Here is a 27,191-nt window from a genome sequence, read left to right on the forward strand (position 1 = left end):
AAAAAAAAAAAAGAAAGTTTATTTTATCCAGCTTAATGGAGTGGCAGGAGAATCAGGCAGCATTAAGGAGGTGGCGTTGCGGATGTTATGGGGCACAGAAGGTGAGAAGGCCATCCCCAGATTAAAAAAAAACAAAAAAACAAAAAACCTTCTCTGCGTCTTTGCAGACCCGAGTGACCTTGGAGCCCTGTCCCTGAAAGGCAAGTGGTGTGGGAAACAGCAGTGTCTACTGGAGCAGGCTGCTGACTGCAGGGCAGGTGACAGACGGTGGTGTTCCTGCACTGCAGTCCCCCTTCTCCCCATGGCTTCAAGCGATCTGCCTATTGTCTGCAGGCTTGAAAGACTGGGAGCATTCCACAGCCCTTCCTGGGGCGGAAGCCTTGGGCTTCGCGGGGACTTGTCAGCCTGGAGGCTGTGCCCTCAGGGTCATGGCATACCGAGCCTTGGGATGGGGAGAAGTTCAACAGATGAGGAGTGGCCTTAACGTGGCAGCAGGGTGGAGTGATCACACAGGGGCGGGCTCTGTGAGGCCCACCGTTACCCTGACTTTTTTTGGCTGTTTCTGCATGGGAGAGCTGTCCAAGCATGCAGAGCCCTGGTGAAACAGCTTGTGTTCGCGGGGGCGGGGGAGAGGCTACTTCCTTTGTGCCTACTCCTGCGGATGCTTTGGTTTGGGGAGGACCACGGATGGCAAGGCTGGGTTAAGAGGCTCCCACCTGGGCAGCTATGAGACACTGATTCGCTGGGGCTGGGCGGGGCTCCTGAATTGGCATTTCCAGACCCCGCAGGCACCTGCCGGAGGTCGGAGGACCACTGGTGAAAGCAGGGTCTGGGCCAGTGTGTGGCCTGTGCACGGTGCACGGGCGCGGGTGCCTTCGGTCCTGGAGCAGCCCTCTTCCTGCACCGCGCTCTCAGCGGAGGGAACAGGCGGCCTGGGTGCTGGCCGCGTAAGGAAGCCCAAGCTCGCCCAAGGTCACTCGGGGCGCGGGGCCCAGGGGCCGCCCACCCTGCTCCGCCCGGGACGCCGGGAGCCGGGAGCCAAGACGCGGAAGCGGCCACTGGGCTGCGCGAGGCGCCGGGGCGTGTCCCAGGGGCCTTCCCCGATGGGGGCGGATCCGGCGGCAGGCGTCGTCCAGTGAGGTCCCTTGGGAGGCGGGGTTGAGGCGAGTGTTGTCCAATCGGTGGGGGTCACTGAGGGTCCCGCCCCCTCCCCTGCCATAGGTGGGCCTCCCGCGCGGGGCGGGGCGAGCCGGCCTCCCCCAATGGGCGGTGGCCGGGAGGGGGCGTGGCCGCGGTGCCCGGGCCTGCAGTGGCGGCGGCGGCCCCTCAGGCGCTCAGTCCCGCCGTCCGCGGCCGCGTCCACAGCATGGCCGCGCAGGGGCGGCCGGGCCCGGGGCCGCGCTCCGCGCTGCCCGCCTGGAAGCGCGAGATCCTGGAGCGGAAGCGGGCCGCGCTGGCCGCGCTGGGCGGGGGCGCGGGGACCGGCGCGGCGGAGCCCGAGCAGCGGGTGCTGGCGGAGAGCCTGGGCCCGCTGCGCGAGAACCCGTTCATGCGGTTGGAGGCCGAGCGGCGGCGCGGCGCTGGCGCGGCGGGGGCGCGGCTGCTGGAGCGGTACAGCCGCGTGCCGGGCGTGCGCGCCCTCCGCGCCGATAGCGTCCTCATCATCGAGACGGTGCCCGGCTTTCCGCCCGCGCGGCCCGCCGCGGGGGCCGCGCAGATCCGCGCCGCCGAGGTGCTGGTGTACGGGGCGCCGCCCGGCCGCGTCAGCCGCCTGCTGGAGAGGTTCGACCCGCCCGCCGCGCCGCGCCGCCGCGGGAGCCCCGAGTGCGCCCGACCCCCGCAGCCGCCGCCGGCGCCGCCCCGGCCCCCGCCCGCGGCCCCCAGCCTGCCCGCCGCGCCCGGGCCCTGCAGTGGCGGGGCGAGCCCCGGGGCCCGGCGCAGCGACTTCCTGCAGAAGACCGGGAGCAACTCCTTCACCGTCCACCCCCGGGGTCTGCACCGCGGCGCGGGCGCCCGCCTGCTCTCCAACGGGGCCTCGGCCGCTCAGCCCCGGGCCAGCCCTGCCAACGGCCTCGCGGGCTCCCCGCCCGGGTCGGGACAGTGGAAGCCAAAGGTGGAGCCGGGGGATCCCTGCCTCCACCCGCCCCCCAGCCCTGGGACCCCGAGTGCCACTCCAGCCGCGCCCCCTGCCAGTGCCACTCCCAGCCAGCGCCAGTGCGTCTCCGCGGCCACCAGCGCCAACGACTCCTTCGAGATACGGCCGGCCCCCAAGCCAGACATGGAGACCATTCCCTCGGGGGACCTCCAGGCCCGGGCGCTGGCCAGCCTCCGCGCAAACTCTCGAAATTCCTTCTTGTTCATCCCCAAGAGCAAGGACTCCCGGGCCCCTCCTGCTGAGGGGAGGCAGTCCTCGGAGCTACCAAAGGGAGACGTGGGCCGGAGCACCCCGAGCCAGGAGCTCCGAGCCCAGCTGGTGCCTGGAGGAGATGGTTCTCCTGCCCTGGGGAAGAATCCCCTGGAGGTCCAGGCACAGTGGGCAGTCGATGAGGGGCCCTGTCCAAGGGCAGCCACCGCACTCTCTGACCGAGCTGTCAGGTGGCAGAGGTCGTCCTCACCGCCCCCCTTCCTGCCGCCTGCCGCGGAAGAAGCTGAGCCTGCCGAAGGCTTCAATGTTCCTGGGTTGGCCAAGAATAGCCAGGAACACGGGAGGCCGGGGCTGCCTGTCACCTTCATTGATGAGGTAGACTCGGAGGAGGAGGCCCCCCAAGAAGCCAAACTCCCCTACTCCACGCACCCTGCCAGGCCCAGGTGCGTGGCAGAGCTCCAGCCGAGAGGCAGCCATACCTTCACAGTGGTGCCCAAGAGGAAGCCAGGGCCCCTGCAGGAGCAGCACTTGAGTCAGGCTAATGGGGGCCCCCGGCCACTGGAGGCTGAGGAAGAGGAGGCTGGTGGCCTCCTGGGGCCCACGCTGAAGAAGCGCTACCCCACGGTGCATGAGATTGAGGTGATTGGCGGCTACCTGGCCCTGCAGAAGTCCTGCCTCACCAAGGCCGGCTCCTCAAGAAAGAAGGTCAGTGGTGGGGGCAGGGCCACTGGCCGGGAGGGAGAGAGACAGCTCACAGAGCTGTGGGGGCAGCATCTGCCCTGATCCCGGGACGCCTGGCCGGGGCAAAGGATGGTTTCTACGTGGACTGGAGGAGAGCTGGGGCTGGGTGGGCCATGCCCGGTCCAGGGCCCCAGTGGAGCCCCGTGACTTGGGCCGTGGGAACAGCTGGAGAGTGCCAGGAAGACAGTGCTGTGCCTCCTGCCAGCTCTTGTGGCTCATCTGGAATTAGCTAGGCGGGCCTGTCCCTTTGTGAGTCCAGCTGGAAGAAGCAGACCTGGGTTTGTAGGCTCTTCCCTGGGCTTGGCTTTGAGGGGTGGCCTCGCATGGTCTCCTGGAGGCCCAGCTGCATGGGTGCCAGGCACCAGGATGTGAGTGGTAAGAGGCCAGTGCTAGGGGTTGGCTGTGTCCCTTCATCATGGCTAGCCCTGGGGTGCAGCTCACCAGCCAGTTGGAGCTGGCTGTCAGCTCCTCAGAAGGGACACTAGCCAGGAGTCGGGCAGAAGTGCCGAATGAGTGCCTGATCTGGGCCTGGGAAGCTTGCTGGGGAGAAGGGCCCTTCGGAGGCTCTCAGCAGCCAGGCAGGGGAGCCTCCCTCCTCAGCCAGCTCTGGCCAGTGGCCTGGAACCCTCTGGGCACAAGAAAAAAAAAAATCCTCAGATTCTTCCTGGTCATTCCTGCACCTATATTTGTTTCCTGGGGCAAATTCCAAGGGCAGCTCCATGTGACTCCCCTGTCAGAGGTGACCTGTCGGGAAGCAGGTGTGCCTTCCCTAGGGACTGAGGGGTGGCCTGGGGTGTCTCCCTTGGCTCTTCCTGTCCAGGCACTGCCCCAGAGCTAGTACTGGCTAGGTCACCCCAGGCAGCCTGTTCTCCAGCCTCAGTTTCCCTGGTATGGGGGCTGGGGATGAGACCTTGCAGGCTCCCTCCACAGACAGGCCACCGCCTGCCTCTGTTTGCTTCCTGCCTGGGATTGGATTTGGCATCTCACCTCTCCCAGTGCCATCCTCCCCCTCCTGGAACCAGGGCGTTGGCACTCATGTGGGCTCCATCTGCCAACCCAGACGTCTCTGCTGACTCTCCTGAGGTGCTTCCAGTGGGGGCTCGGGGTCGGGCCCGGGGCCCCTCCCACCCCTGGAGCCACGTGGGTCCGTCTTCCCCACCCTCTCCCGAGTGTCACCCCAGCCCATTGAGGTGGGGTCGATCTGATGGACACGGCCTCTGTCCTCCAGCTCCTCTCTGCCTCTCCCTCCCTGGCATCCGTACCCCTGGCCCTGGCTGCTGTGTGAGGTGGGCGCTTCTGGGCTTGCTCCAGTGGTCGAAATGGGGACGGTGCCCACTTTGTAGAGAGGAAACTGCCTAAGCTCGGGAGTCGGATGGGGTCATGGAGCTTGTGGGGCGAGAGCTGAGTTCAGGTTCTTGTTTCTAGAGCCCCTCCCAAACCCGTGTAGCCATCCCTGGAAACCTGGCTTCTTCCTGGGACTCGAGGCCATTGCCTGGAGCCTGGCCATCCTGCCCTCAGAAGGGACAGAACTGGGCCAGGCGTGATGGCTCACATCTGTAATCCTAACACTTTGGGAGGCCGAGGATGGTGGATCACGAAGTCAAGAGTTCAAGACCAGCCTGGCAAAGATGGTAAAGCCCTGTCTCTACTAAAAAAAGACAAAAAAATTAGCCGGTCATGGTGGCAGGTGCCTGTAATCCCAGCTACTCAGGAGACTGAGGCAGATAATTGGTTGAACCTGGGAGGCGGAGGTTGCAGTGAGCCGAGATCGTGCCACTGCACTCCAGCCTGAGTGACAGAGGGAGACTTCATCTTAAATAACAAAAAGGTACAGAACTGTGGGGGGTCATTTGTGGCTGGGTTAGGGTGGGAGGGTAGGTTGGGGGCTTGAAGCCCAGCAGGGACAGGAAGACAGCAGTGGGGGAGAGGCTGAGCCTGGGAAGCAGGCCCTAGACCAGCAGGAGGGCGGAGCTCGGGCCAGCCTGAAGGGGTGGGGGTCCAGATGGACGATGCCTGGCGTGGCCAGGTGGCCCGGGCAGGGCCTGCCAGAGCAGCATGACTTGCTGGCTGTGACTTCCTGCCTGGGTACACGCCAGCTGCCCTGCCTGGGAAGAGCTAGAATGTCCATCAGGAGGGGACGGAGGCATGGGGCTGCCCTGCCTTTCAGAATGGCTTGCTGGCCTTGGCACAGTGGGCTGTGGGCTAGGGGTCTTCCATGGACTGTGCAGCCTGTGGGCCAGGAGCACTCACAGGTGGGGTGCAAGGTGCCCCTGCAGGTCCTTCACCTGGCCTTGCCTGACCACCCTGGCCAACCTTTTTTTATGTTTTAATTTTTTGAGACGGAGTCTCACTGTGTCTCAGGCTAGAGTGCAGTGGCACAATCTCGGCTCAGGGCAACCTCCACTTCCCGGATTCAAGCAATTCTCTTGCCTCAGCCTCCAGAGTAGCTGGGATTACAGGCACCTACCACCACGCCCAGCTAATTTTTGTATTTTTAGTGCAGATGGGTTTCACCATGTTGGCCAGGCTGGTCTTGAAACTCCTGACCTCAGGTGATCTGCCCACCTTGGCCTCCCAAAGTGCTGGGATTACAGGTGTGAGCCGCTGCATCCAGCCCAGTGTTCAGTTGGGACTACTGGCTGCCACCCCAGGGCATGGGGTGGAGTGAAGGGCCCAGAGTCCTGCCGGACACAACTGGGGGCAGCGGGTGGTGGTGGTGCTGCTTTTCCTGGGGTGCAGGTGAAGGGCAGCTCTTCAGTGGAGTTGTCTGGGTGGTGGGGGTCGGTGAGGGGCCTGCCCTGGGAATGGCTGTCCCCGCACAGGGTATGATGCCCTTGCCCGCGTCTGAGGGGTGCAGGCCTGCTCTGGACAGGCTGAGTCTGGGGGGCTGCTGGTCTACGCACCTGCGGGACCTAGGCTGGGCTGGGTTATCCACTGGCAGAATCCGCAGGTGCCCTGTGTAGGCACGGCAGCCACACCCCAGGCTGTTTTCCTGGAGGGTGGGGCGTCTCTCCTCACACCTGCCTCCCGTGGGAACGCTGCAGCCTTTCCTCTTCATGGAGTGCCACCTGGCCTGGCTCCTACCAGTCTGGCTGCCCCTTCCCTCCCCTCTGCCCTCTTCCCCTCCGGACTCTGCCCATCTCGAACATGTCAGTGTCCCCAGGGCTTGGTCCTGGACACTCAGAGCCATCCGCCCTCACCTGCTGTGCAGCTTCCATCTCCACTCCCAAGGCCTTGCTCTCTGATCCTTACACCCAAGGGTGCCACCCTGACATCTGCCTTTCCTACCGATGCCCCCTCCTGGCCAGCACCAAGCCCCCAGCCTGGGCTCCTCCTTGCCTCTCTCCCCATTTGCTGGGCAGATCCTAGGTGGCCAGGGGCTGTCGCATCTCATCGTTGGTGGCTGGGTCCCTGTCCTTCCCGCCTCTCTACCAGCTCTTCCCATAGGTGACACTTAAGTGGTCTCTCTGGAGCCAGGGACCCCAGGAACAGACCTGGACCCTGCTCCTTCCAGCTTTCTCATGGGTGGAGGCTGTGCCTGACGCTGGGGGCCGAGCTTTGCTCGGAGAGCACCCAGCATCTCGGGAGCCTGCTGTGGACATTGCCCCCGGCAGCCTGGTCTGGTGTCCCATCACCCTCGGGACCTTTGGCTGGGGCCGAGTGGGGGATGGGAGGCAGGCAGCCACGCCCAGGGAAGGAGGGGCAGGGCTGGGCTCCGCTCACACCTCCATCTGGGCAGGTTGGTCCTGGCTGCTGGGCCCTTTGTCCCGGGTGGAGGCCCTTTGGTAACCAAAGCTAGGCAAGGTAGGTGGAGCAAGAACAAAAGGGCCCTGAGAGGCCCAGGCTGTGCCTGGAAGCTCGGCTAAGGGACCCATCTGCCTGCTGTGTTGGCTGCGCCAGGCGAAGTCTCTGATAGGCTGTGGCCAGGTGTGTGCAGTGCCAGCCCCCAGCCACACCCTTGCCCATCCTGCATCCTCGGGTCTGCAGGTTGCTCATGGCATGAGTCATGGGGTGTCCTGTGACGCCCTGACCTGTCCCGACAGTGGGAGGGGAGGGTTGTGAGGCTGAGCTGACACCAGCCTAGCTGGGGAGACCTGGGGAGGCAGGATGTGACCAGAGCCCTGGGCCCCAGCTGAGTGCAGATGGGCTGCCTGTCCACCCCACCCCCCACTGCCTGGCCAGGCTGTACCAGGCTCAGGGCCCATGTGCACCCAGCCCTTGCGGCCCCCCTGCTGGGACCTGTCATGTGCATGAGCGAGGGCGCTAATCCTCGGCCCTGGCAGCCGGCCCTGCTGTGTTCCCAGCCATGGGGGCTGGGCCTAGAGGGCTTCAGGGTCATCTGGGTGAGCTCCACAGAACCAGGGTGGCTGGAAGCCCCATTTGCTTTGGGGCTTTGGGCCTGTGGGCGACCTCTGGCCCACCAGCCTCATTCTGCCTGGAGTACCTCCACCTGGGGTATCTGTCCCAAAGCATGAGTCTGGGAGGGCTGGGTGACCCCATTCCTAAGCAGGCTGGAAGTGGGTGGGCAACTGTGGGGTCTGGTGGCCAATCCATTGTCCCAGCCTCTGCCTGCCTGGCTGCCCGTGGGGTGACTGCTAGGCCGGGTGGACCTAGCTACAGGCAAGGCAGTCAAGGGACAGGAGCAGATGTCTGACAGCTTGTTTTGTCTGATCCAGATGGCCTCCCCGTCCCTGCTCATCAGTGCAGACGGCTGGGGCGCCGCGGCCTGCGGTGGAATGCAAGCAGGCAGCTGAGTGGCCGAGCAGGGCTCCGTGTGGGCTGTGCTGAGGGTGAAGCCGGAGGTCTGGGCACAAAGGGTGGACCCCCGGCTGTGTTCATAGTAAGGGGCCTAAGGGTGCGCTTGGCTGTGTGGGCCATGTGGCCGCTGCCGGAGAGGGTGTGATGGCGGGAGTGTGTGTCCTGGGCCCTGCCTTGGCAGCCCTGTGTGGCTGCCTCTTGAGGCTGTCTCTTGCCCTCCTGTCCCTGGCTGCAGTGGTTCGCTGCCTGGGGCCCGGCTCCTACCTCCGGCTCCTTCTAGGGGAGGAGGAGGAACTTGAGCTGCTGGTGTCCTGTGCCCAGGAAGAGTTTAATATTTCCAGCTCCAGCCGGGCTCCTCCATCTGCTGCAGGCGGGTGCCACTCACATTCATCAGGCACCACTGTCCTGGGCTGAGTGCAGCTGAGCAGGCCTGGTGGGAGCTCGGCCCCATACAAGCCCGGTCAGGGGAAGTGGAGAGTCCTGGCTGTTGGCCCCCACTGCCCCCATTGCCTCTGGGAACCAGCAGGGCTGCCTGGGCTTCAAGGCCGCTGGGAGAAGGAAAGCATTTGCTCAGATGTGAAATCCTGCAGTCTACGAAGTGGACATAGTGGGCGATGGCCAGAGGGTGAGGGAGGGGTCATTGATGGGGCCGCTGGCACCCAGGCTCAGTGGAGGCGCCCCCCTACTCTACACAGCCTTAGGCCAACTCTCAGCTGTTAGGTGGGTGGTGCCTGGGGCCTGCGCCCAGCTTCCATGCCTTACAGAGGCCCTTGTTGGCAGTGGGGGTCTGTGCTCTGCTGGATTGTCCATGCATCCAGTAAGCCAGGACATGAACTTGGCTTTAGAGAGACGCCCCAGACACCAACAGGGGCTGCCTGGAGCCTAGAGTGCAAGGCTCCTGAGGGTGCTGCCTCACTTCCGCCCTGTTCTTGCTGTAGAGCTGCTCGGTCGGGGGGACATGCCCACCCAGTTTCCCCCAGCTGGTGCTATGTCCAGATGGCAGAGCAGGAGAATCCTGAGATAGCAGCCCAGGGAGCAGCTCTAGAGGCTTCTGGGGACTCAGAGGCTTGGGCTTCTGGTCCTGGTCAGCGTCTGGTCCCTGGCTGGGATGGGAGGGGAAGTTGGCCCCCAGGGTGGAGGGGATGGATACAGCCTGCAGGGTCCACATGGAGAGGTCTTCCCCCACTTCCTGGAGCCCCCGAAGGGCTGATGGTGTATGCGGCTCCCCAGTCAGGTCGGCCTCACCTTGAGGGCTGAACCTGAGCCCCTGGCATTCCTGCGTCCAGCTGGGCACCGCAGCCCTGGTTCACGTCCCCAACCCCTGGCATCCCTGCATCCAGCTGCGCACGCAGCCCTGGTTCATTTCCCCGGCTCCTGGCATCCCTGTGTCCAGCTGGGCACAGCAGCCCTGGTTCACGTCTCCAGCCCCTGGCATCGCTGCGTCCAGCTGAGCACAGCAGCCCTGGTTCACTTCCCCAGCTCCTGGCATCCCTGCGTCCAGCTGGGCACAGCAGCCCTGGTTCATGTCCCCAGCCCCTGGCATCGCTGTGTCCAGCTAAGCACAACAGCCGTGGTTCATTTCCCCAGCCCCTGGCATCCCTGCGTCCAGCTGCGCACGCAGCCCTGGTTCACTTCCCAAGCTCCTGGCATCCCTGCGTCCAGCTGGGCACAGCAGCCCTGGTTCACGTCTCCAGCCCCTGGCATCGCTGCGTCCAGCTGAGCACAGCAGCCCTGGTTCACTTCCCCAGCTCCTGGCATCCCTGCTTCCAGCTGGGCACAGCAGCCCTGGTTCATGTCCCCAGCCCCTGGCATCACTGTGTCCAGCTAAGCACAGCAGCCGTGGTTCATTTCCCCAGCCCCTGGCATCCGTGCGTCCAGCTGGGCACAGCAGCCCTGGTTCATGTCCCCAGCCCCTGGCATCCCTGCATCCAGCTGGGCACAGCAGCCCTGGTTCACTTCTCCAGCCCCTGGCATCCCTGCGTCCAGCTGGGCACAGCAGCCCTGGTTCACTGGACTCTCCCTCCCAGATGAAGATCTCCTTCAACGACAAAAGCCTGCAGACCACATTTGAGTACCCTTCCGAGAGCTCCCTAGCGCAGGAGGAAGACGTGGAGGGGGAGGAAGAGGAGGAGGAGGAGGAAGAAGAGGAGGAAGAGGAGGAGGAGGGGTCCTGCTCAGAGGAGAAGCCCTTTGCACTCTTCCTGCCCCGGGCCACATTTGTGAGCAGCGTGAGGCCCGAGAGCGCTCGGCTGCCCGAGGGTAGCTCAGGTGAGTGCCCACCTAGGGGTCGGGTAGCCTGGGAGGGGCAGAGCCTGGTCTATGTCCTCATGTCCGCCTGTGCTCCTCGGTCCACAGGCCTGTCCAGCTACACCCCGAAGCACTCTGTGGCCTTGAGCAAGTGGCAGGAGCAGGCGCTGGAGCAGGCACCGAGGGAGGCAGAGCCCCCACCCTTGGAGGCCATGGTGAGCTGCGGAGCGTGAGTGCTGGGGGGCCTGACGCCTGGGTGAGCCCATGCGCCCACATTCTGTCCTCTGTTTCTCAGCTGACACCTGCCAGTCAGAACGACCTCTCGGACTTCCGCAGTGAGCCAGCCCTGTACTTCTGAGCCCAGCTGTGGGAGTCCTGGAAGCTGGGCAGTGGCCAGGGACTACTGCGCCTTTCTGCCTCGTCTCGTCTGGCCTCACCGTATCCCCACCCCTCCTAGCCCTGGAAGCAGCCAGGTGCCTCCTGCTGTCGGGGCCAGGTCTGGGTCTCTCTCCCTGGCCCAGGTTTGGGGGAGTCCGAGGGGAGTGAGATGGGGTGCTGCCCGTGGGTGAGGACCAGGGGCCTGCAGGGTGGTGGCCATCTGCGACCGGGGAGGGGGGAGCTGTGCAGATTCTGCACCGGGCCGTTCCCTGTTCCGCCCCTCAGCCTGGCCCTCTGTGACGAGTGGCGTCTTTCCTGCCTCTGATGACGGACACAATAAAAAGCACTGTACCAAGCTGCTGGTGCCCACACCATGCGATCCTTGGCTGGAGGGGAGCAGGGGCAGGTCTCTGTGGGAAGAAGCCACCTGGGGTGCAGTGGGCCCAGCTTGCACGTCTGTGCCAGGGTGTGTGGGAGGTGACCACAGTCTGGTGCCCCCATGCCTTGATGCCCCAGCGGCCCAGGCTCTGACCCCCGACTGCCATGGCCTGTTAACCTGTTGCCCCCGACTTTGCAGAGGTGGGATGCCAGGTCTGCTGTCGGGGCCTAGACCTCACGTGGGAGGGGAGAGCGCTGAGCTTTTGGGCCTGAAGTGCTTCTCTGAGGGGCCCAGAGCCTGGGATAGGACCAAGGGCAGGTCAGCACGGGGCAGCACAGGAGTTGGCGTCTCCTGTTGCACTTGGTGTGCCCCTGACCCACAAGGGGCCAGAGCTGGGCTGTTTACAACCCAAGCGCTGTTTCCTCCCTGGAGAATCAAACCCCGGATCAGAGAGACGCTGTTTGGCCGGATTCTGGCTGAAGAAGTTTAGTGTATTTCCCCGTGAGGGTGTGCCCAGCTCTTCTCTGGACCTTCTGGATCAACACATGCTTCCCAAATTGGCCCAGTCCTTGGGCGCTGCTTGGTTGCTGCAGGGACGGACGGGGCACGTGGAAGGATGGAAGTGGGCGGTGCTTGGTGTGGCCAGGGAGAGGAGAGCAGGCCCCGGCAGCAGCAGCGGTGTCCTCAGGCCAAGCAGAACTTGCAGCTGAGGAACAGGCAGGGGGTGTGAAGCCCCCCAGTCGTTGCTGAGAGGGACCTCGGCCCGAGGCAGGTGGTGAAAATGCTTGGCATCCCCAGCTGTCTCTCTGGGCTGGGTCCTATGCTGGATGCCAAGGTGTGGCAGAGAACAGGACGAGCGAGCAGAGCTCCTGAGGTAGGGGCCATGGGCCAGTCAGGGGAAGAGAATCGGCGGCCCTGCTGGGGAGGGCTAAGGGTGGGGCTGGCCTGGGCAGGGTGGGCACCCTCAGCGGTGTCCCTGAGGCTAGTAGGGCACTCACAGAGAGGCCACTCCACACTCTCCTGCCTCCTCTCCCAAGGGGGAGCCTCAGGCTCTGGCTCTGCGGGTGTCTGGCAACCCCACGCAGTTAACACGGGCAAGCAGCAGGCGGGCACGGATCTTTACAAAGATAATCTTTATTGACAGTCACAGGCCACAGGGGTGAGCCCTGAGGTTTGGGTTCTGGGGTGAAGGAGAACCCCCGCATCCACTCTGGCTGAGGAGAGACAAGGTGGGGGGACCCCCATGGTGCTCGGACTCCAACCAGGGCCTCCCTGGCAGCCCAGGAGAGTGGGTGCCTCAAAGACAGGCTCCTTGCAGCGCTGACTTGGAGCCCACCATCCCCATAACCTGTGTGAGCACAAAGCCAGGACCCACCCCCAGGTGGGCTGTGTCCTGGGCTTGTCACCGATGCCAGTGGAGGTTGAGAGAGAGCAGCTGCTGCCACGAAGAACAAAGATTCGCCGAGGACAGACTTGCCCGGCTGAGCTGGGGGCGCACGGAGGTGGGCCCGCCTGTGTCGGGTCAGCTGTCCCTGCCACCGCTACTTTTCTGGTCTGAGGCTGTAGCCTTGGTCAGGTTCCCAGCTTCCCTCTTGAGGACACTGAGCAAAGTCTGGGAGCTCTCCAGGATCTGGGGCCAGAAAATTGAAAAAGAGGCTTGTCACTGTGCACCTGCTGGGAAGGCCCCAAGGCCGGGCTGTCCTCACACTCATGTGCGAGGACCTGGCCACGGGAGCTGTAGCCAACGGGTCCTGTGCTGGGGGAAGGGAGAAGCCCAACGGGACTGGCAGATGGGTTGACAGGCCCTCTTCCCTCCTGAAGCTGACCCCAAGCACTTCCTCCCCCCCACAAAGCCAGACTAAGCTAGCACTGGCCCATGCTGGGTGCTCTGCCCAAGACCTAGCTCCTCACACTCTGAGCAGAAAGAACCACACGATTAGCGAGAACCAGATAAAGACCAGGACCCCTGGGATGCCCCAGGCCCCCACAGGCAGCCCCACGGTCACCCCCGCAGCAGCCTGGGTGCCTCGATGCGCCTGGTCACGCTGCCCCAGCCCGAGATGCCAGCAGGGCACAGACGGTCCACAGCCCTGCGTGGCTACCCCCTGATGCTCCGCCTGGCCTCCCGAGCTCCACCTTGAGGTAGGCGGCCTCGGTCTCCGCGATGGTCCGGTCGAACTCGTTGCGAGAGGCAATCTTGCGTGCCAGGTTCTCGTTGACGCGGGCCAGCTTCTCCGTGAGCTGCCTCACCTCATTCTGCAGCCGCTGCTTCTCGTCCTCCTCCTGCTGGATCTGCCGGCACAGCTCCTCCCGCTTCTGGCACAGCTCCTCAATGCCTGCGGGGCCGGGCCGGGGCGCCGCCGTGAGCCCAGGGAGGAGCGCGGCGGCGGAGGGCCGGCCTCCTTCCGCCCGAGGAAGCCAGAGTCGGGCACCGCCCCAGAGCGGCCGGCGCGGGGCCTGCGAGGGCTCGGGCCACGGACACCCCGCCCCCGGCACGGAGGGCTCACGCCGCGCGATGCCCGCAGCGAGGCGGGGCCCGGGGGCACCCCGCTGCGAGCCGGGAACCCGGCCCCGCGCCCCTCCCGACCTCCCCGCGCCCCTCCCGACCTCCCCGCGCCCCTCCCGACCTCCCCGCCCCCGCTGCGCCGCTCACACTTGACCAGCTCGTTGTTGTAGTTCTGCAGCGCCGCGCCCTGCTGGGTCATGGTCAACGCCGCCCGGGGCCCCGCCACCCCAACCGCCGCGGCCGCAGCGCTACCCGCGCCTGCGCACCGCTCCCCGACCACGCGCCAAAGTAGCGCGTCATCGCCGCGCGCCTTGTGTGCGTCATCGCCGCGCGCCGCCCCCAGAGGTGCGTCATCGCCGCGCGCCGCCCCGTGCCGATCGAGGAGCAGGGGCGGTGCAGATGGCGGCAGCGGCGGCTGCGGCGATGGAGGGGGGCAGCGACCCCCGGCCTGGACAGGAGTTGTTACTGGCGTGGAATACCGTGAGCACCGGCCTGGTGCCGCCGGCTGCGCTGGGGCTGGTGAGGCCTGGGAAGAGAGCGGCAGCCCCGTGCGGAGTTCCCGGGACCCTACGCGCTTTGGGGCGGCCACCCTCGAGTTCAAACGGCTCTGTCCGTCACGTGTCTCTGCCCTGTCCTGCCACCTTCTTCCACCGTTCCCTTTCGGTCGGCTCCGCTGGCAGCCCTTCCCTAGCTTCGGCCCAACATCCATGCACCATGGACAAGGGGCAGCGGAGTTTGCAGCCTCCCCTCAGCTTCTGAGCTTCCCTCCTCTCCTCACCTCGACGTTGTGTTCCCCTCTGCTCATGGTTTTCTGCACTCCAGGTGTCTTCACGGACCAGCGGTGCAGTCCCGCCAAAGGAAGAGGAGCTCCGGGCGGCGGTGGAGGTTCTGAGGGGCCACGGCCTGCACTCGGCCCTGGAGGAGTGGTTCGTAGAGGTGCTGCAGAACGATCTGCAGGCCAACATCTCCCCTGAGTTCTGGAATGCCATCTCCCAGCGCGAGAACTCTGCGGATGAGCCCCAGTGCCTTCTGCTGCTCCTTGACGCTTTTGGCCTGCTGGAGAGCCGCCTGGATCCCTACCTCCGGAGCCTAGAGCTGCTGGAGAAATGGACTCGCTTGGGCTTGCTGATGGGCACTGGTGCTCAGGGGCTGCGAGAAAAAGTCCACACTATGTTGCGCGGAGTCTTGTTCTTTAGCACCCCCAGAACCTTCCAAGAAATGATTCAGCGTCTGTATGGCCGCTTCTTGAGAGTCTATATGCAGAGTAAGAGGAAGGGAGAAGGGGGCACAGACCCGGAACTCGAGGGGGAGCTGGACAGCCGGTATGCCCGCCGCCGCTACTACCGACTCCTGCAGAGCCCGCTGTGTGCAGGGTGCGGCAGTGACAAGCAGCAGTGTTGGTGTCGCCAGGCTCTGGAGCAGTTCCACCAGCTCAGCCAGGTCTTGTGAGTACTCTGTCCCGCTGGCCATGCCGTGCTCCTTCCGGTTCCCCGCTGCTACCCTGGGTCCAGCGGGCCTCTGCAGGAAGCTGGTGAGCCGCCCTGATAGCCAGGAACATGACACAGGGAGAGTCCCAGGGACTCCTGTGCAGTGTGTCCTGGATACAGGCGTCTCTTCTGTCACTCACATCCAGTTCCACGGGGTCATGCTAAGGGCCCATGTGGCTTGTGTCGGCAGCAGCAAATTTCTTAGCAATTCCAAACTTTCTGGACTCTTCCACTGTGTTTTTGTCGAACCTGAGGAGGAATGATTCTTATCCTGTGGACATTCCTTGCCCTGTCATTGTGAACAGAAGCTTCCTGCTGCTTCTCTCCAGGCAGATCAGGTCACTGTGAGGGCAAGCAGTCCCCTTTCTGGTTCTCTGGAGAGGGTTTTGTTAGAGACAGGTCCTGTTGTAGCCCTGTAGCAATCGTCACACCCTTGGTGGCCATTTGGGGTGACTTTGTCACATTGAGCAGAGGCGTAGCGGTGCAGGTAAGGGAGCGTTCTTAGTGGACTAAGGAGTGTCCTGTTGCTGGCAGGCGTGAGGAAGAGTGTGAAGAGCTTCTGTTGGGCTCATCCCAGCAAACCTTTCTCATCCCTCTTTTGAGTCCTTTTGCTTCTTTAGACCAGAGGCCACACTGAAAGTCACTGCCTTTGCTCAGATCTCTGTGCGGGCACACTGTATGCCGTGGCAGCTGTACTTCTGCGGCCAGGGTAGCAATGTAATTGGTGGTTGTTTCAGAGCTGATCCTGGGAGATAAGACTTGGGCCCTGACAGCCACACCTGCTGCCACTTATCACATGGGGAAGGCCAGCTGGGCAGGGGCCGCAGAGCGTGGGAGTGCTCCCAGGCTTCTTGAAGCCTCTGGCACAACCACCACCCCCAGCTGAGGATTGTGGGGTGTATGTGTGCTACATGCATGCTGTAGGCAGGTCCGTCCTGGCATGGGGTTGTTCTGGGCTAGAGGGGCCGGTGTGTGCCATGGGCAGCCGTGCCGGGGCTAGAGGGGCCGTTGTGTGCCGTGGGCACCCGTGCCGGGGCTAGAGAGGCCGGTGTGTGCCGTGGGCACCCGTGCCGGGGCTAGAGGGGCCGGTGTGTGCTGTGGGTGCCCATGGCCAGGGCTCTCCTCTAGACACAGGCTCAGTCTGCTGGAGCGGGTCAGTGCCGAGGCTGTGACCGCCACCCTGCACCAGGTGACCCGGGAGAGGATGGAGGACCGTTGCCGAGGCGAGTATGAGCGCTCCTTCCTGCGAGAGTTCCACAAGGTGAGGACCTCCCCTTGAGCTGGGCCCCTCTGGGAACTAGGGAGTAGGTTTCTGTCAAACCTGACACTTGGCTTCAGAAGCAGCCACAGCATGGTTGGGCCCAGCCCCAGGCAGTGGCTGGAACTGCCTCGATGTGGGGTAGAGGCCAGTACTTCTGGGCCTTGGTGACAGTGAAGACATATCTAGGATGTGCTCATCAGGTCTGCACAGAATCCCATGGCCACAAGCAGTACCGGGCCAGGGTCCTGAGGGGCTGCTTCAGCCAGGTGTGGCGAGGCCAGGCCCACCAGAGGGGCCAGTGAGTGACCCCTTCTCCTGCTCGCTGCCCTTCTTGAGTGTGGACTTGCATGGCTGGTCCTTCATGGACTGGCCAACAGCCAGCCCACACCACAGTGGGGAGTCAGACACCCTTGCACCAGGCCTCCAGGTACCTGTGCTATTGGGGTGTGGTCCGGGGCTCTGCTCTGGTCTCCCAGAGCCATGGGGGAGCTGGGCCTAGCCATGTGAGTCCTCCCACCCTGGCCCCACTTGACACCTGTCCTCTCCCCAGTGCTGCAGGGTCCACCTACTGAGGTGCAGATTGGCCGAGATGTGGGGCTTTCAAAGAGGGCGGGCGGGCGTCGCCACATTGGTGGGGAGAGTGGGCGGTAGGGTGAAGAGGGTGAACCGTCTGTGCGTCTTGCCACCGGACAGTCGCCTGTGGGCGTGTGCACGCCTGGGCCCCTGTGGCGGAATTGCCGCTAGGGGTTTGTGTTCACTGAGATGCTCTTGTGATGTTCATGGGCGTGGCCGGTCACCTGTCTGGTCCCAAGGGCGGGTTTATTCGTTTAAATGGGGGCAAGTGTGCCTACCAGACACAGCACACAGGTCACGTGTGTCCATCACATCTCATGCTAGGGTTCCTGTTGCCGCTGATAAGTGTGGGCACTGGTGCGCGTGTGGGCACTGGGCACTGGCCTCGCAGGAGGGCCAGGACGGTCCCTTTGGGCTCCTCCCAGCCTCCGAGTCGGCCTGGCTCACCACGCCTCCCTGCGGCCCACACTGCTGTTCTCCCGACAGTGGATCGAGCGGGTGGTTGGCTGGCTCGGCAAGGTGTTCCTGCAGGACGGCCCCTCCAGGCCCGCGTCTCCCGAGGCGGGCAGCACCCTGCGCCGCTGGCGCTGCCACGTGCAGAGGTTCTTCTACCGCATCTACGCCAGCCTGCGCATCGAGGAGCTCTTCAGCATCATCCGAGGTCCGCCCACTCTCCTGTCTGGAGTGCCCTCCCAGGGCCTTTGCTGTGTCCCTTCCGTGTCCACGTCTGGGTTCTCTGCGCATTTGTCTGTCGTGCTTGCAGGGCTGGTGCCCTCCCCACTGCAGGCGTCCCCATGTCTGGATCAGGGCGGGTGCAGCGGATGCGGGACGGTGCTCCTAAGTGTCCACTCCTGTGCTCCCTCAGCCTTGGCTCCTGCTGGGGACTGGCCCCGGCTGTCACTTGTGTCCACCCTGTGGCATTCTGGTCAAATGCATCAGCACGCCAAAGTGTTGGGGGGACGTCTGGGCCTAGCGGGTGGTCTCTTCATCCCGGGGCTGGCGAGCCCCCCACGTGCGCATGTGTCCTTGTCTGTCCCTGAGGCATGTCCCTCTTCTTGTAGACTTCCCAGACTCCCGGCCAGCCATTGAGGACCTCAAGTACTGCCTGGAGAGGACAGACCAGAGGCAGCAGCTGCTCGTGTCCCTCAAGGCCGCCCTGGAGACTCGGCTGCTGCATCCAGGTGCTGTGTGCTGGCTGCTGCCGCCCAGCCACTCGACCCTCAGGGCTGAGGCACTATCAGGGGGCTCGTGTCCAGGGAGCCGGGGACCCAGTCTCTAGCCCTGGACTTACCGGTCTAAGGAAGAAATGGCTTGAGAAGCGATTGGTGGGGTGCTTAGGGGATCTGGGGTACCCGTCAGCTTGCTTGTTTCTTTGAAGGGAGTCGGGACTGGCCAGGCGGTCTGGGGTGTTGAGACCTGGCTCTCTCAGAACATACTGCCCCGCAGGGAGAGCCTGTGAGCAGGGAGAGCCTGTAAGCAGGGAGAGGCGAGGACGGGGGGACGGGGGGATGGGGATGGGCGGACGGGCGGGCAAGGGGAGCAGCTTCTGCGGCCAGGTTGGTCTGGGGAAGGTGGCTGCAGCAGGGCCCTGTGGTCCACCTGACCGGTGTGGCCCCTGGGAGGCTGTGGTCCTGGGCACAGCGTGACCACCAGCGTCTGTCCTGGTATAGGCGTCAACACGTGTGACATCATCACTCTCTACATCTCTGCCATCAAGGCGCTGCGCGTCCTGGATCCTTCCATGGTCATCCTGGAGGTGGCCTGTGAGCCCATCCGCCGCTACCTGAGGTGAGGGCTGTGGCTGGCCCAGGCGCCACGGGGGGCCCAGGTGTCCTGCTGAGCTCCCCTGGTCCTGGGGGCAGCGGAGGGTGTGCTCGGCCCTCAGGACACAAGGTCTCCCCCAGCTGGGCTGAGTGCACGGGCTCAGGCCCGGGCTCCTTCCTTTCCGCTTGCCTGTGCTGGGCGCCTGTCCTTGTCACGGTGTCAGCGTCCCCTCTGTGTGAAGCTGCCAGAGGCCCACTGCAGCCCTTCCTCGGCCTCCCCCTCTTCAGCACAGAGAGAAGCTCATCCACTCAGCCTTGCCTCGGTGCTGACCAGGCCCCCAGGCACCAACCAGGCAAGGAGAGCGGCTCCGTGCTGTCCCGGCCTTTTCCACTACAAGGAGCAGATGCTCCCCGGGGCCGTTTGGTGAAGAATGTGTTGGAATGAGGGCCTGGCCACGGCTGCCCGGAAATTCCTCGGGGGTTGCAGAGGCCCCGCGGCCCCAGGACTGAGTAGCGGGAGCCGCTGGGACTCTGGCGCCTGCCTGGACTTGTTTGCTGCTTTGTGGCTGTAACTGGCCCGGCGTCTGGGCCTGTTATTTTTTTGCTTTTCTTGTTTTCGAGACAGGCTCTCGCTGTGTCGGAGTGCAGTGGCAGAATCAACTCTCTGCAGCCTCGGGCACCGGCCTGGGCTCCAGCCCTCCTGCCTCAGTGTCCCTCAGTGCTGGGGCTGCGGGCACACAGGCTGGCCTTGCCCTCGCACGCAGCTCCTGTTGTTCCCATGTAGCGCCGGGTTCGCTCTTCAGGGAGTCTGACGGGCCTGTCTTGAGTACACAGCCCGTCATCGCTGGCCGTAGAGGCAGCGGTGGTGGGGCTGGCGTGGGCAGTGGGAGGGGCATGCAGGGTATCCATACCGTGGGCCACAGCAGCGCTCCCGCCGGCAGGACCCGGGAGGACACGGTGCGGCAGATTGTGGCCGGGCTGACGGGGGACTCGGACGGGACGGGGGACCTGGCCGTTGAGCTGTCCAAGACTGACCCAGCCAGCCTGGAGACGGGCCAGGACAGTGAGGACGACTCGGGCGAGCCTGAGGACTGGGTCCCGGACCCCGTGGACGCTGATCCAGGTCAGCTCGCCCCACAGCGTCCATTTTGCCAATGAACGGAGGCGTCAGCCAGGCCGGCCGCTCTGGGCTCCTCTCTGGCCACACAGCTTGGCTGTGTCAGGTGTGGCCAGTGCCCCAGAGGCTTGAGGGGGTCCAAGGTCAGGGCGGTGCTCCACCGCCGCCGGCCTGGGCAGGCCCGTGGTGCGCTGTGTCCCTCTGTGGCTGGTCACTCTAGCCATGGGAGGTGCCCTGCCTCCCGCCCCTTGAGAGCTGTGGGGTGTCCCCTGCCCCGCCGTGACACCTGGCAGAGGAGTGAAGGAAAACGTGATGGCCCTGCACCCCCTGCTGGTGTGGGCCTCAGAGTCCCGTCAGGTGACAGCTCCTGCTCAGGGCCCATCTGTACCTGGCCGCAGTCTGCGGAGCTCTGAGAGCTCTGGGGCCCCTGCCTGGCCCCAGCCCTGGCACAGATGGTAAGTCTTCAGCGTCTTTAGTCTGGCTCAGAGGAAAACCCCAGAACCTGTGGCTTGTACCCTAAGCCTACTTGAGGGTCCGGGGAGGTCCCCATGAGATGGGAGGGGCTGGGGATCGAAGCTGCTGCCCTAGGACCCGACTCCAGGTCTCCTCGGATGTGCCGGGCTGCTCCCAGCCTTGACGGCCTTCAGGAAAAGCCATGCCGGGCTGTGCTTCTGGCAGGGTGGGATGGGAGGGGGCGGCCCTGTCCTTGCCACGGTGCCAGTCAGGTGACGCCCCTGCCCCCGCTGTGCCAGGGAAGTCCAGCTCCAAGCGGCGCTCCTCGGACATCATCAGCCTGCTGGTCAGCATCTATGGCAGCAAGGACCTGTTCATCAACGAGTACCGCTCGCTGCTGGCCGACCGCCTGCTGCACCAGCTCAGCTTCAGCCCCGAGCGGTGAGGCCCAGGAGGCGCCAGCTGTCTCCAGGGGTGCCGGGGCCCTTGCTGAGCCTCTGTCGGGACAGGGCCTGGGGCCTGGGTCAGAGCTGTGTGCCACCCCCGCTTCTGGCTGGGGCTGAGCTGGCTGCCGGGGTGCCACGCAGGCCCCCTGCTCTGCCTGGGAGGCGCACCCGTGACTGCTGCAGGTGCTGCTCGGGGCAGCGACCCCCTGCTCAGACGCTGGTCTGTCTCTCCAGGGAGATCCGCAATGTGGAACTGCTGAAGCTGCGCTTCGGTGAGGCCCCGATGCACTTCTGTGAGGTCATGCTGAAGGTGGGTCCTGCCCCGCCCGCCGCCCCCCCGCCCGCCGCCCCCAGGTCCCCCGTGACGCCGGCTCCTCCCTCAGGACATGGCGGACTCCCGCCGCATCAATGCCAACATCCGGGAGGAGGACGAGAAGCGGCCGGCGGAGGAGCAGCCACCGTTCGGGGTGTACGCTGTCATCCTGTCCAGCGAGTTCTGGCCGCCCTTCAAGGACGAGAAGCTGGAGGTCCCCGAGGACATCAGGGCAGCCCTGGAGGCTTACTGCAAGAAGTATGAGCAGCTCAAGGTACCTCCACGCTGGCCATCCCGAGGGGCTCTCCGCACCCCACCCTGTGCTGTGGGGCTCAGCAGCCTGGTGCCTGTGGCCACCCCGTTGTCTCCTGAGTGTCTGGGGTTGGTCCCATCTCAGCCCACGCTCCCTCTGCCTTCCTCACAGCAAGCCTATGCCCCTGTGAGCCAGCGTCCCTTGGCCCCACAGGCGCTCGGGTGGGCTGTGCTGGGCTGACATCTCCTGTGGGGCTTCACGGGGACCCGCGTGGCTCCAGCAGGCCCCACCCACTGAGCGTTTCCTCCTCTTCTGCCATCTGCCCTCTGGCTCTCAGAACCAGGACTTGGGGTGCGTTGTGTCACTGCAGGTGAGGGCCAGGGAGCCAGGACCACCTTCTGCCCAGGGCAGCGCTCCCAAGCGCACCTGACCCTTGGGCCCCAGCCCTGCCCCCGTTTCTGGATACTTCCCAGAGAGCTGCCTTTGCGGCTCCCGTGGTGCGTGAGGATCAGGGCTGTAGTGAGTGGGAGGGAAGCACACGGGGGGTGGGGAGCGAGCCCTGGCCTGGAGGCGCTGGCAGGTGGGGCTGGTGTGCCCAGAGTGATGGTATCATGTGCCCTGGCAGTACCGCCAATCCCAGCAGTCCCAGAACAGGTGTCCAGGGCCCTGGGTATGGGACCACGCTTGGAGGTTCTTTCCCTGAGCTCATGGTCAGGTGAGATGTGTTGGGTCAGGGGGAAGGGGTTAGGACCCCTGTGCAGCCAGGTTCCAGGGCTTTCAGTCTGTGTGTGGGGCCCATGAGGCCTCTGGTGTGCCCATTGAGTGCTCAGAGCCCCCCAGCAGGGGACATGTGAGGAGAGGGTCCTGGGGCAAAGCTGGTTTCCGGCTGCAGACCCCAACCCCAGGAGCCCCAGGGGTGCCCCAGGAGGGAGATGGCCCAGCCGTAGTCGGGGCCAAGGCCAGCAGGTGGGGCTGAGTTCAAAGGAGGGTCCCCAATCTCTCTAGGCCTGCTGTGATGGGCGCTGGGTCTAGATGTGCTGCTTCTTCCTTCCTGCCAAGCGAGAGGCCTTGCTGTGTTTGACAGGCTAAGGAGCCTTATTCCTAGGCGAGGGCAGGGTGTTGAGTCCACTTTAGAAACTAAGGGGGAGGTTTCCTTGCAGAGACAGACCAGGGGAGGGCCAGGCAGAGGCCCCCGGCGCGGGAGGCGGAGGTTGGGCCGGGCTGCTGCCTCCCTCCAGGCCTCAGTTCGGCTTTGGAAGAGTCCAGGTATCCCCCGCAGCTTGCCTGCCCTGGTGGAAAGGAGGGCCTTGGCCATCCCCCCACCTCCAGCTCCAGCCTGTGTCTCCAGAGCCTGTGGGCACCGAGCCCCCCGCTCCACTGTGTTCCATACAAGTCATTGGTCCCTCTCCCACCGACCCTCTGGCTGCCTCAGGCTCTACAGTGCCACTTCCGGGCAAGGCCCCCTGGCCTCCCTCCAGGGTCCCGCTGGGGTCCCAAGCGTGGCTCAGCCACTTCCCGTTGCTCAGGCCTGACGTCCTGGGGCTGCCACACCCCAGTGCCCTTTGTCTTCACTTCAGGGGACACAGGATGGCTCAGAAAGGTGCCGAGCTGTGCTGAGAGGTCCCACTGGCAGAGCTCCTGGCCTAGGGGCCTCGCTGGGCACGTGGCTGGCATACAGCCCTCGGCATCAGCACCTGAGCTTGTTGCCCCTGAGCCCTCCTTCCGTCCTAGTGCAGGCTGATGAGTGGTGTTTGTGGGGGTCACGGCCTTGGAGCCAGAGCCAGGACCAAGGCCAGCCACTGACTCCACTTCCGTCTTCTGTCCGTAAAGTGGGGCTCGTTTCGTTTAAGAGCTGCCAGATCCTGGGAGGGCTTAGGAGCCCGTGGCCCACAGAGCAGGCGGGTCAGTGCACCAGTGCCCCCAGAACAAAGTGCCACAAACCAAGAGGCTTAAAAAACCAGAAATGTATCATCTTATAGAGGTCGGGGTCAGCAGAGCCCTCTGGAGGCCCTAGGGGCGGCTGCTTCCTGGCCTCTGCCAGCTTCTGGGGGCTGCAGGAGCTCTGGGGCTGTGGCTGGCTCGGTCCAGTCTCTGCTGCGTCGCCTGGGATGTTCCCCTGCTCTCTGTTCGTATTCCCTCTTGGACACTCACTCTACTCCAGGGTGACTTCATCTTAATTACATCTTTCATGACCATATTTCCAAATGAGGTCACATCCAGGGCTTCAGGGAGTTAGCAGTTCATGTGTCTTTTTCGGAGAGGCACATAACAATCTGCCCCATGGTGGTGCCCTCTCACATGCAGGTTACAGTTAACCCCAGTATCCCCAAAAGTCCTCACCATTTCAGCCTCAAGTCCAAGTCCAAAATCTTATCTAAATACCATCCACACGAAGTTCCACATCTCAGCATGTAAACAGCATCTAAATGAGGTCCAGGTGAGACATGGGGTGTGTCCCTTCCTCTCCAGCTGGGATGCTGTGAAATCAGGCAACAGACGCTGTTTCAAAAATTCAACGGTGAGACAAGCGTAGAATAGACATTCCCACCCCAACAGGGAACACTGGAAGGAAAAAGGGTGGCAGGTCACCCCAAGTCCAAACGCAGCAGCCGAATTGCATTTGATGCCGCGGCCTGCGGATCCTGGGCCCAGGGCTCCATCCTCGGCCTGCGGGGGCAGCCCCGCCCCACCAGCCTCGGCCTCTGCATCTGGAGCCAGCCTGCCGGCCTCTCAGTCCAGCCTGGCAGCGTTTCTGCTGGTGAAAGTCTCACAAACCTCATTGGCTTCACCCTCGTGCAGCTCACCAGCGTCCAGGCCCTCAGACGAGGGTCCGCAGCCCTTTCCCGGAGCCCCAGCTGCCCGTCTGCTGCTGAGACGGCTGGACACAGATCACACCTCACCTCGTAAATCCTGGTCCAGCCACAGCCTTAGCCCTGTCTCAGAGCTGCCTGGATCATCAGAGCGGTTTTCAAATCTCCAGGGGCTGGTGCCTTTTTGCTTAATGTTTCCGTACTCACTGATTTTTCCCTTGCCTTCTGCTACTAAGTGGCAAGGAGAAGCCAGGCCACAGCTTCTTCGCTGCCTGGAGATCTCAGCTGAGCATCCAGGCTCGGCAGCTGCAGCCCCGCTTTCCACCCAGCAGCAGAGCATCAGCCCCAGGCTCCCTGCTGCCCCCTCCGCCACAGCAGGCGCTCACTCCGCCCGAGACTCAGCAGAAGCACCTGTTAGGGGGCATTGCTGAGCCACGTTTCAGCAGCGCCCTTCCTGGTACCAAAATGTGTCCGTTTCTTGTGGCTGCTGTAACAGTGTCACAAACTGGGTGGCTTTAGAATAACAGAAATAGACTGCCTTGGTTCTGGAGGCTGGAAGTCAAGATTAAGGTATTGGCAGGGCCCCGCTCCCCCGGGAACCTCTTAGAGCTCCGCTGCCCTCCAGCTTCTGGTGTTGGCTTTTGCCGCAGCCCTTGGTGTTTCCTGGCTTGTGGCCGCGTAGCTCCAGCCAGCCTCTGTCCTCCTGGGGCACCTCCCGCCGCCTGTGTCTTCCGTCATCCTTAGAAGGATGCCCGTTGGTTGGGTTAGGCTGCACCCGCACCAGTGTGACCTCATCTGCCCTGTTTGCCAGTGCACCTGCGTTTCCAGGCACGGGGGGTTAGGATGCACACAGCTTTTCTGGGACACATCTTGTGACACCGGCCCCATTGCTGTTTTCTGGTGGCTGAGCAAGTGGGGCCCACCAGGTCCTGTGCTCCCGCTGCTCAGCTGTCTGCTGGGGGCAGGGTGGGCCAGGCGGCTCTGAGAGCCCTTCCTCACCCGGTTCCAGGTGGCAGAGCCCGTGAGCCTGGGCCCCCTGCAGCCGAGCCGCCCACACTGACCCTAGCCCTCCTTAGGCCATGCGGACCCTCAGCTGGAAGCACACTCTGGGCCTGGTGACCATGGATGTGGAGCTGGCCGACCGCACGCTGTCTGTGGCCGTCACCCCGGTACAGGCGGTGGTTCTGCTGTACTTTCAGGACCAAGGTGAGTCCACCGGCCCCCAGCTGGTCTGCCCTGGCCCCACAGCCCCGCTGTGGTGAGGGGCTGCTCCCCAGTGAGGGTGTGGCCTGGGGCAGCCAAGCCAGCAGGCAAGGCAGGGGGGTCTGGGCCCCCGACCTCTGCGGCCCGTCTGCAGGCCGCCCAGGGTCTTGGTCGCTGTTCGCACAGCCAGCTGGACCCTGGAGGAGCTGAGCAAGGCGGTAAAGATGCCCGTGGCGCTCCTGCGGCGGAGGATGTCTGTGTGGCTTCAGCAGGGCGTGCTGCGGGAGGAGCCCCCCGGCACCTTCTCTGTCATCGAGGAGGAGCGGCCTCAGGACAGGGACAGCATGGTGCTCATCGACAGTGACGACGAGAGCGACTCGGGCATGGCCTCCCAGGCCGACCAGAAGGAGGAGGAGCTGCTGGTGCGCGTGCCGGGCTCACGGGTCGGGGGCGTGCGGCGGGGCGCGGGGAGGCCTGCTTGCGCCTGACGGGGGCTGGCCGGTGCGCACAGCTCTTCTGGACCTACATCCAGGCCATGCTGACCAACCTGGAGAGCCTTTCGCTGGAGCGCATCTACAACATGCTGCGCATGTTCGTGGTGACCGGGCCCGCGCTGGCCGAGATCGACCTGCAGGAGCTGCAGGGCTACCTGCAGAAGAAGGTGCGGGACCAGCAGCTCGTCTACTCAGCCGGCGTCTACCGCCTGCCCAAGAACTGCGGCTGACGCGCCCGCCCGCCTGCCCGTCCATCTGCCACCCGGCCCCGCCCTGCAGGTGCTCTCCTTCTCCTGTGCCAGCCCCCACCCGCGTGTGTCCCAGAAGGCACCGCTGAGGGGCACCCACCCCCACCCCACAGCGTGCAGATTAAAGCAGTCGGATCATCCTTTCCTGTCCTGGTGGCTTTGTGGGGCCCCTGGGGTCCCCCGCTAGCCTGGGCCTTTCCACCTCAGCCTGGCAGGATCTGCTCCCCGGCAGCAAGTGGGGGGCCCACCCAGGCCTGCACATCTGCAGCAGGAATGCGGCCTCCTGAGAGCATCCTGGGCCACTCCTGGCTTGGGCAGAAAGTGGTGCATGAAGGCTCACATCACACCTGGGCCACAGCTCAGGCAGCCACGTCCCAGGGCTTGGTGCCACCTGCTGGACCTCTGGCTCCACCCTGCGCCTGTGGCCTTTGGAAGGAGCCCTGGCGTTACCCTCTGCTCAGCCAGTGCCCACTGCCACGTGCCAGGCTGGGAGGCTGGGGGTATGGGGCGAGGCTGGGGTGTTTTGTGGTTTCTGTTGGAACTGCTGGGCTTGTGGATGACCCCTTGGCCAGCGTTTGGCCAGCATTCCTCCTCTCCAGCAGCGAGGCTCTGCTCCAGGGCCTGCCCTGCTGGCCGGGGGGACCGGGTGTTTGTCCCCTGCTCCACACTGCAGGGTGGCCGCAGCACTCAGGCTCACAAGTGTGCCTCAGAAGGCGGATAACTCACCCCTGTGACCCCCGCACGTGCCGCCAAGCATGTGCAGACTGTCCAGGTCCCGTCCAAGAGGCTGCCCTGGGAGAAGGAGATGCCATCAGGCTGAGCGACGGCCCTGGGGTCTAGCTCTGGGCTCTTCTGCTTCTAAAGCCTGGGCCTCTGTCCCAGAGGGGCTGTTTCCAGGCTGGCTACGTTCCACCCCATGACACCGTCCTTGCAGGGGACAAAGGCAGTTTGAAACCGGTGCCTGGAGTCCTCCTCCTGCTGCAGCACCTTCCCAGGCTGTGAGCTGCACCTGGTTTCACTTCCCCCACCGTCCCCAGATGCCCTTGCTGGTGCCTACATGTCCACTGTCCTGGGTTCCTGCAGCCACCGCCCAGCACCCTCCCCACCTCTCCAGCTCTGGCCTGTTTGAGCCATCCGGCTCCATTTCTGCACCCTCCTTGCTCTAAAGAACTCTGCCTCGGGGCTTGAAGGAGGAAGTGGCCAGCATTAGGCAGGCGCTAGATGCACAGCCCCTGACCCTCAGGTCCCTGTCCCTCAGGCCCCTGACCCTCAACCCCTGACCCTCAGGCCCCTGACCCTCAACCCCTGTCCCTCAGGCCCCTGACCCTCAGGCCCTGACCCTCAACCCCTGACCCTCAGGCCCCGACCCTCGGCCCCTGACCCTCAGGCCCTGACC

At 64.3% G+C, this 27,191-nt stretch overlaps 4 protein-coding genes across 5 annotated transcripts in view; 2 read left to right on the forward strand and 2 right to left on the reverse strand.

The window, feature by feature from the left end:
- C8G (complement C8 gamma chain) overlaps nt 1–27,191 on the reverse strand; it is a 618,926-nt gene that overhangs the window by 367,969 nt on the left and 223,766 nt on the right. The window lies entirely within an intron of this gene.
- Nucleotides 1,328–22,834, forward strand: TPRN (taperin). Of its 2 annotated transcripts, XM_017505541.2 has the most exons (6): nt 1,328–3,070; nt 9,892–10,132; nt 10,220–10,326; nt 10,407–10,477; nt 14,903–14,905; nt 22,821–22,834. In XM_017505541.2, the coding sequence occupies exons 1-4, from the start codon at nt 1,367–1,369 to the stop codon at nt 10,467–10,469; spliced, it is 2,115 nt and encodes a 704-aa protein (XP_017361030.1). In that variant the 5' UTR covers nt 1,328–1,366; the 3' UTR covers nt 10,470–10,477; nt 14,903–14,905; nt 22,821–22,834. The 2 variants fall into 2 exon arrangements, with proteins under 2 accessions (XP_017361030.1, XP_037586212.1); XM_037730284.1 differs by lacking the exons at nt 14,903–14,905; nt 22,821–22,834 and having other exon boundaries at nt 10,407–10,847.
- SSNA1 (SS nuclear autoantigen 1) lies at nt 11,983–13,693 on the reverse strand. The gene is made up of 3 exons (XM_017505580.1): nt 13,522–13,693; nt 13,005–13,204; nt 11,983–12,498 (listed from the first exon to the last, which is right to left on the reverse strand). The coding sequence occupies exons 1-3, from the start codon at nt 13,571–13,573 to the stop codon at nt 12,391–12,393; spliced, it is 360 nt and encodes a 119-aa protein (XP_017361069.1). The 5' UTR covers nt 13,574–13,693; the 3' UTR covers nt 11,983–12,390.
- ANAPC2 (anaphase promoting complex subunit 2) lies at nt 13,693–25,935 on the forward strand. Its single transcript, XM_017505531.1, has 13 exons — nt 13,693–13,893; nt 14,197–14,819; nt 15,990–16,122; nt 17,182–17,356; nt 17,757–17,876; nt 18,366–18,483; nt 19,400–19,581; nt 20,328–20,469; nt 20,709–20,784; nt 20,858–21,061; nt 24,927–25,056; nt 25,240–25,475; nt 25,565–25,935. Exons 1-13 carry the CDS (start codon nt 13,774–13,776, stop codon nt 25,775–25,777), a joined length of 2,472 nt encoding a protein of 823 aa, XP_017361020.1. The 5' UTR covers nt 13,693–13,773; the 3' UTR covers nt 25,778–25,935.

The sequence above is a fragment of the Cebus imitator genome, unplaced genomic scaffold, assembly GCF_001604975.1.
Source record: "Cebus imitator isolate Cc_AM_T3 unplaced genomic scaffold, Cebus_imitator-1.0 Scaffold339, whole genome shotgun sequence".
Lineage (NCBI taxonomy): Eukaryota > Metazoa > Chordata > Mammalia > Primates > Cebidae > Cebus > Cebus imitator.

Excerpts from the sequence above, each read along its gene's own strand:
- SSNA1 (XM_017505580.1), bottom strand. The coding sequence starts at position 13,573 with ATGACCCAGCAGGGCGCGGCGCTGCAGAACTACAACAACGAGCTGGTC. Across the intron at positions 13,205-13,521 it reads CAACAACGAGCTGGTCAAGT|GCATTGAGGAGCTGTGCCAG; the intron begins GTGAGCGGCGCA and ends CCGGCCCCGCAG. Across the intron at positions 12,499-13,004 it reads CCGAGGCCGCCTACCTCAAG|ATCCTGGAGAGCTCCCAGAC; the intron begins GTGGAGCTCGGG and ends TTCTGGCCCCAG.
- TPRN (XM_017505541.2), top strand. The coding sequence starts at position 1,367 with ATGGCCGCGCAGGGGCGGCCGGGCCCGGGGCCGCGCTCCGCGCTGCCC. Across the intron at positions 3,071-9,891 it reads CCGGCTCCTCAAGAAAGAAG|ATGAAGATCTCCTTCAACGA; the intron begins GTCAGTGGTGGG and ends TCTCCCTCCCAG. Across the intron at positions 10,327-10,406 it reads CCCCACCCTTGGAGGCCATG|CTGACACCTGCCAGTCAGAA; the intron begins GTGAGCTGCGGA and ends TCTGTTTCTCAG.
- ANAPC2 (XM_017505531.1), top strand. The coding sequence starts at position 13,774 with ATGGCGGCAGCGGCGGCTGCGGCGATGGAGGGGGGCAGCGACCCCCGG. Across the intron at positions 20,785-20,857 it reads TCTGTGAGGTCATGCTGAAG|GACATGGCGGACTCCCGCCG; the intron begins GTGGGTCCTGCC and ends CTCCTCCCTCAG. Across the intron at positions 25,476-25,564 it reads AGAAGGAGGAGGAGCTGCTG|CTCTTCTGGACCTACATCCA; the intron begins GTGCGCGTGCCG and ends CGGTGCGCACAG.